At 39.7% G+C, this 6,742-nt stretch overlaps 1 protein-coding gene across 1 annotated transcript in view; it reads left to right on the top strand.

The window, feature by feature from the left end:
• The first annotated feature begins 281 nt into the window (after nt 1-281).
• Nucleotides 282-6,742, top strand: part of LOC102678087 (probable GPI-anchored adhesin-like protein PGA55) — a 41,967-nt gene continuing 35,506 nt past the window's right edge. The window contains 1 exon segment of the mRNA XM_031513470.1: nt 282-1,148. Within this exon segment, the coding sequence (XP_031369330.1) occupies nt 1,003-1,148 (146 nt within the window). The 5' untranslated portion in view covers nt 282-1,002.

Genomic DNA, 6,742 nt, shown 5'->3' with positions numbered 1-6,742 from the left:
ATTTTATCGCACGTTATTTTTTTAAATTGATCGATCGAATTTAACATATTTATCGAATAAGGAAATGAACGAAGATTGTCGATCGAACTTTTATCAATATTATTTTTAATCATTTTCTTCAAACTACTATATTTATTAATTTTTTCGTATTAAAATTTATTCGATATCGGTTCTCTTTATTTCATACTCATTATTCGCAATTGCTTTCGAGAAAAGAAGCATGCTCAAAATAAAATAGATAGATATTCGTTTCTTGTATCTTGTAACACGTATCTACGCGAGGTAATTTCTATCTTCGATTCGTATTCCTTCTTATCTATATTTTTCAAGCTTGTCCCCTGCTCGAGAATCAACGTTATACCAGGATTCGTCCAAAATTACAACAGAGACGAACGATCAACGGATAAGCCATAAAAGTACAAGCGGTATGTTTGCTGGAAGAAATTTGATATACACACACAGACAGAGTCGTAAACAGAGGGCGGAAATGTGTTATGGTGCCATGGAGCACGTCTTTCCCTCCGTTTTCCGTGCTTCCTTCCACGCTTTCCTCGCGATCGACCGACCGACTCGCATTTTGGTCTGGTAGGTTAGGTTAGGGTCGTTGCGATGCGAACATGGTGGGGGGAAAAGCGGGACGGGAGAGGGATAACCGGACTCCCACTGTTCCACGATTCGCTTCGCACTTCAGTTGCCTCGCGTACGTCGAATCGTGAACGTGTATTCCGGACCTTTCCTTCCCAGTCACTGGACACGTTGTGTTGTATCTCGTTTTATCGCGTTTCCTTATCGAATTCCGACATCGTGAACTTGGTGCCATCGAGGTTTCAGCTCTTCCTTACCGACGGACTCGAAACTCGAAGTCTTGTGCGATCAGTTTTCGAATGTAATTGGCCGAGATTTTCGGTAATGGTGTACGATGTTTCCTCTCGTCGGAACAACGTTTGTGAACAAATCTGTGAACCATGAAGTGAGTCTATGTGCAGTGTCTAGATTCGTCGAATGATCGAATCTCGTGACTCGTGGAAAGAGGTTTACGATCGCTGGCCCGTGGCATGTGTTGACTTCATGGTGTTCGAGAGCGTCGAGATGCGGAACCCAGGGTTCCTCTTCGAAGACGCCAGACACGGATATATTCAGTATATCAGGTAGAATTTTTGCCGCGTTTGATTATTATTTTTCCTCTTTCGTTCACGGAGAATCGTGTTTCTTTGTAAACGCGTGTATTCGTACAATAGCTCTTGCGTACGTGCGCCTTGCAGCGAATAGGATAATATGTCATAAACCAAACGTCGAGTGTGTATTGTTCGCGGTAAAGATGATTGTTCGAGGAAAGATCGATATTTTAGTATCGATCATATCGTAACCAATCCTCGATTTCTCAACGATGTTCTTCAATTTCATTTCCGGTTTGTAAAAAGTTAATAAAATATAAATTATTGTTCGAGCTTTTACGTATCTTGAATCAAAATGTACAATTAATAGATAAAAATGTTGCATAATTTCTCGTTATATATCGTATATAAAATTACATATGTAATACTTTTTTCGAGATATATAATAAAAATATAATTTCAAGATAGAAAAATTTTGACTCGTGATAGGTTAGATGACTGACGTGAAATATATAAAAAAAATATTCCGAAAGAAAAAGACGAAAGTAGTATATATTAACGAGATTTTTGAATCTCAACTCGTTCATCGTTCCGTACTTGAAAAAATTATTATTTATCGATATATATTATCTGATATATATTTCAATAGATTTCGAATAAACATCTTATATTATAGCACACGATTGACACCATGTTTCAGTTTTTTCTCGCAAAAATTATGTTTATAATGGATTACGACAAATTTTTACCGTAAATGAATTTTGCGTTGGGATAATTAATGTAAAATAATATTTCTTCATAGATCGAGTCAAGTTATTTTTTTAAGACTTTGTATGTATACGTTAGAATAAAGTTTTTTTTTTTTCTTTTCCAACAAGATAATATTAAATGATTTCAAGCGATTTCAATAAGTATTACTATCATATTTATAAAATTATTTTATTTTTGTATCAATGTTGAAATAAGGACTTGGAATATATAATATTGAAGAATAATATTGGAATCGTTTTCAAGAGACAAGTAAAAAATTTTTTACGTTTAATATTTAAACGGAAATGCGTATTATGATGGAGAATCAGAATTTTAATGTTAATATTAAAAATAGAAAAATAACTAAGGGCAAGAATAATAATATTCAGAGTTTGTAGCGTTTGAGCAGAAACGATCGTACTGTGCGAAGCGAGGTGCGCAGAGGTCGAAATCCAGATTTCGTTCGTTTTTCTCTCGGTGGAGATTTTATTTTCGGAAATAGCATGCAAATCGCTGTGGCTGGCTCGAGTAATTCTCCGAGTCTGTGCCGTGGTCCTCAATGCGGATTCACGTGCGCATAAAATCTATTTTTGAATCGTTCCTGTAAAATAAGTCGAAAATATATACCAAGAATATAGCGCATAATTTTCTTTCCAGGACAAAAGGAACATTTTGAGAATCGTAAGGAGAGCAATGATTTATTTTCAACCGATTCATCAAGTTCAAAACTAACATATTTCTTCTTCGTTTAAATAATACCATGTCGCTGTAATGGTAACGTTTTAATACAAATTTTGTTCGATTTAAATAAAACTCGACGTTTGTTGACGCGATACTCGTGCGTCAAAACTATTGTTAGAAATCATCGTTGAAACAATTATAAAATCACGCGTATGCACTTGGAATTTCGCGTTAATATATATCTATATTTACCAGTAAGGTGGTTACTTTTCACATCAGCTGACTGTGGAGCAACAGCTGCACGCTTTGTATATACCATCGCAGACTGAAAGGGGACCCTCGAAAGCAATTATTTTTCAAAGAGAAGAGCTGTCGAGAAACTGCCTTTTGTGCAACTTTTCCATTTCTCACGGTAGTTGCTTTAAATTTTGGATCTCCATTCTTTTAGTTGGCGATCGTCATTTTTCAAATTTTAGATTTATTTCACTTTAAAAGTATTAAAATAACTGTCTTACCTAGTAATCTGTAATAAAATAAATGACACGTCATTTTTCTTCTTCTTTATTTTTTTAATCTTCGCAATCCTGTCCTGCCTAAAATAATATAAAGATTCGTTATTTTTTTCAAAATTTATATTTATCGATCCCTCCCGAGTTCCAACGTAATTTCGTTAATTATTAAAAGACAGGGACGTATCTAAAAATACGTACGAGCTTTTTTTTTCTTTTTTTTTTTTAAATATTATATACTGATTGATATAAAACGTGAAATTCGCAAGTGACTCAAGAGTTTGTTCATCGATCGAAATACTTGCGCAATAACGTTCTTACTCACTACTGTTTATTATTGCCTTTGAAAGTTAATACCTTGTTAAGTTTATTCACTCGTAAGTTTCACTAGTTTCAACATCGCGCAGTCGATCATCGGTTTCTTACCAATTGTACGTAGCAATGCGGTGTTGCTTGGAGACGGAGAGCACAACACCGAGCTTTGCAGTCGATTAGATAACCCTCCTTCGATTTCCTTCCATTCCTCCATTTTTTTTTTTTTTTTTAAACGCGTTCGAAATATTTCTCGGCGCCCTCGTACTCGATCGTTCTCTCTCGTAGATACTTTGTGAATATAACGAAAAGGTATATCGGATTAAAATATATCGTAAATTATATCTAAGATATCAAAGCGATATCGAACGTTTGCGTTACAAGTGGATTAGAGATGACAATTTTTAAATCTTTTGCAACGATAATTCAACGATAGTTCTCTTTCTTTCTGAAAATCACCGATCACTTTTGTGAAACGACAGACGGACACTAATGATAAATGACCGTCTTACCTTTACACGAATTTACAACAAATTGGTGAAATCGCTTTTCGGACTTAACAATGCACAATGGTTCCAACTGAAAGCAGGAAAATACTCGTCGCTTTCGTGATTTCACGGCGTATTCGTAAATAGAGAAAAAGAAAAAGCTTAATCAAGAAAAGAAATCGGAATAAAACGGAATAAAGTGAACGTGGATTATAACACGTGGATTGCTTCCTACTTTCGCGCAACTAGACAAGCCGACGCCGTACCGGGATCGATATGTCATCGGGTCGGAATTTATTTCTGAATCTCGTTAATTCGACCAAACGTGTTACTCGTATCGAATATTTTCACCGAGCTGCCCCGTCTCTTTGCCCAACTTTTGCCCCAAACCTCCATCGTCCTTTCGATCGCTATTTCGAATCCTTGAAGGATGCTTTGAAGCAGGTAGGCAGAAGAGAAGCCGGGACATCTGTCGTCCCGTATTTCGACATAGATCGGTAGAACAGAGGAGGACGTGTATAGGTGCGAGAAGGAAAGGAACCGGTTCGTTGTTGTCGGGCCGCAATTCTCGAGAAACACGTGTCGTTCTCGCGCTCCCCCCCGTCCGAGGGTTAACATCTTTATCCTTCCCCCGAAAACGCACACGGCGCTTTTCCTCATTTTTCCTTCTTTTTTTTTTTTTTTTTTTCTCGTGACGAAAACAAATCGAAATCTTCGAAGGAAGATCCGCTCGGCCAATAATCGGTCGTGGCCGTTTTCCGCTCTGGTTGGCGGGGTTCCAGTCCTTCGCTGGACGCGTACTCTTCGCCCCCCCCCCTCCGCCGCGTTTATTTTCTCCGCATTAAACGCCGCTTTTCCCGTTCATCGTCCGCCCGGCGTCCGTCATTGCGTCACGAGGGATCACCGCTCCTCGGTGAAAGCGATCCTTCGATCGAACCGCCGCGTACGCCGCGTACGTATCACGGCGCAAAGAGCGATGCTTCTTTATTCGATCATCGATCGTATTCCGAACGCGTGTTATCGCGTGAACGCAAAATTTTTCTTTTCCTCTCTTTTTTCTTTTTATTTTTTTTTTTTTTTTTTCGTCTATACAATTGTGGAAATATTTTTGTTCACGGGTCGTACTATTTTTCCCTGGATCCCATCTGGAACTGATTACTTAAATCGACGGAAAGTCGATGGTTTAGTTGTTTACCGCGTGCCGATTCATCGCGGAATCACGTTGCCCGGATTCGTATCTCTCTTAATAATTGCTGTTACTTGTGCAACTCGAAGACGAGACTGGTTTTTAAAATAGTTTTCTTTTCACCGTGACTCGAGGAAAAACGAAAAAGGAGGGAGGGAGGGAGGCAAGATAAATAATTCGATCGAATGAATAATGTTAAAGAGACACCTTCGAGGGGAGACAAAAATTCGAGGAGCAACAACATAGTAGAGTAAACTTTGCTTGTTTTCAACTTTTTCAACAAGTTAATAACAAGGTATATTTTGAGCGTGGCTGATGATTCGGGATAATCTCTATTTTTATTCTACGGAGACGTCGCGCGATTACCGACCTTGCGTCCAGCCTGTCATTTCCGACCTGCGCGTTCACCGATGTACCGGAAGTTCGCGCGTCGATCACATCCGTGAACGTGGCGCGTTACATGTCGTACATTGATAAACGAAAACGAAGAGGACGGAACGATTTCACCGCTCGCTACTCTCTCTCTCTCTCTCTCTCTCTCTCTCGCTCTCTCTCTCTCTCTCTCTCTCGCTCTCTCTCTCTCTCTCTCTCTCGCTCTCTCTCTCTCTCTCTCTCTCGCTCTCTCTCTCTCTCTCTCTCTCGCTCTCTCTCTCTCTCTCTCTCTCGCTCTCTCTCTCTCTCTCTCTCTCGCTCTCTCTCTCTCTCTCTCTCTCGCTCTCTCTCTCTCTCTCTCTCTCGCTCTCTCTCTCTCTCTCTCTCTCGCTCTCTCTCTCTCTCTCTCTCTCGCTCTCTCTCTCTCTCTCTCTCTCGCTCTCTCTCTCTCTCTCTCTCTCGCTCTCTCTCTCTCTCTCTCTCTCGCTCTCTCTCTCTCTCTCTCTCTCGCTCTCTCTCTCTCTCTCTCTCTCGCTCTCTCTCTCTCTCTCTCTCTCGCTCTCTCTCTCTCTCTCTCTCTCGCTCTCTCTCTCTCTCTCTCTCTCGCTCTCTCTCTCTCTCTCTCTCTCGCTCTCTCTCTCTCTCTCTCTCTCGCTCTCTCTCTCTCTCTCTCTCTCGCTCTCTCTCTCTCTCTCTCTCTCGCTCTCTCTCTCTCTCTCTCTCTCTCTCTCTCTCTCTCGCTTCGCTCTCTCTCTCTCTCTCCCCCACGAGATAAGTTGAACCATTATTTCTATCGAATTAGAAAATCAGTATTCGGAATTATTTTCGAAATTATAACAACGTCACGCTTTAAGACAATTCAAAACAGTTAACGTCGTGTAATGAACGTTTATTTTATTTTTATCGACGTTTTTCGACATTCCTTTATATTTCGCGAATAATAGAATAGGATGGAAAGAAGGGAAAAGAAGGAAGTCTCGCCTTTCTTGTGTATACTCGCTTATCGATAGTTCATTCGTGTCCAATTAGGAATTAATTAATCTTACTTATTACGTTTGACAAATTTTCTATTATCGATTCACTATCGAGGGAAATATATATATATATATATATATATGTATGTATTAAAATCGCGTATAATATTTATTTAATTCGCAATTATGGTGGTAGGTCGGTTCATCGATGGCCGTATCCGATCCTCGGAATTGATATCGATAAGTTGGCCGATAGCCGTGAAATAAAGCGAGGGGACTCGCGTGGCGGTAATCACGAGGCGTGAAATCAGGCTGGCCAACGCGTCGGAGCGGCGTGTACCGGTAGACGACACAC

The sequence above is a fragment of the Apis dorsata genome, unplaced genomic scaffold (genome assembly GCF_000469605.1).
Source record: "Apis dorsata unplaced genomic scaffold, Apis dorsata 1.3 scaffold_650, whole genome shotgun sequence".
Lineage (NCBI taxonomy): Eukaryota > Metazoa > Arthropoda > Insecta > Hymenoptera > Apidae > Apis > Apis dorsata.
The sequence above is the reverse complement of the archived record's forward strand: the minus strand, read 5'-3'. Positions and strand labels throughout refer to the sequence as shown.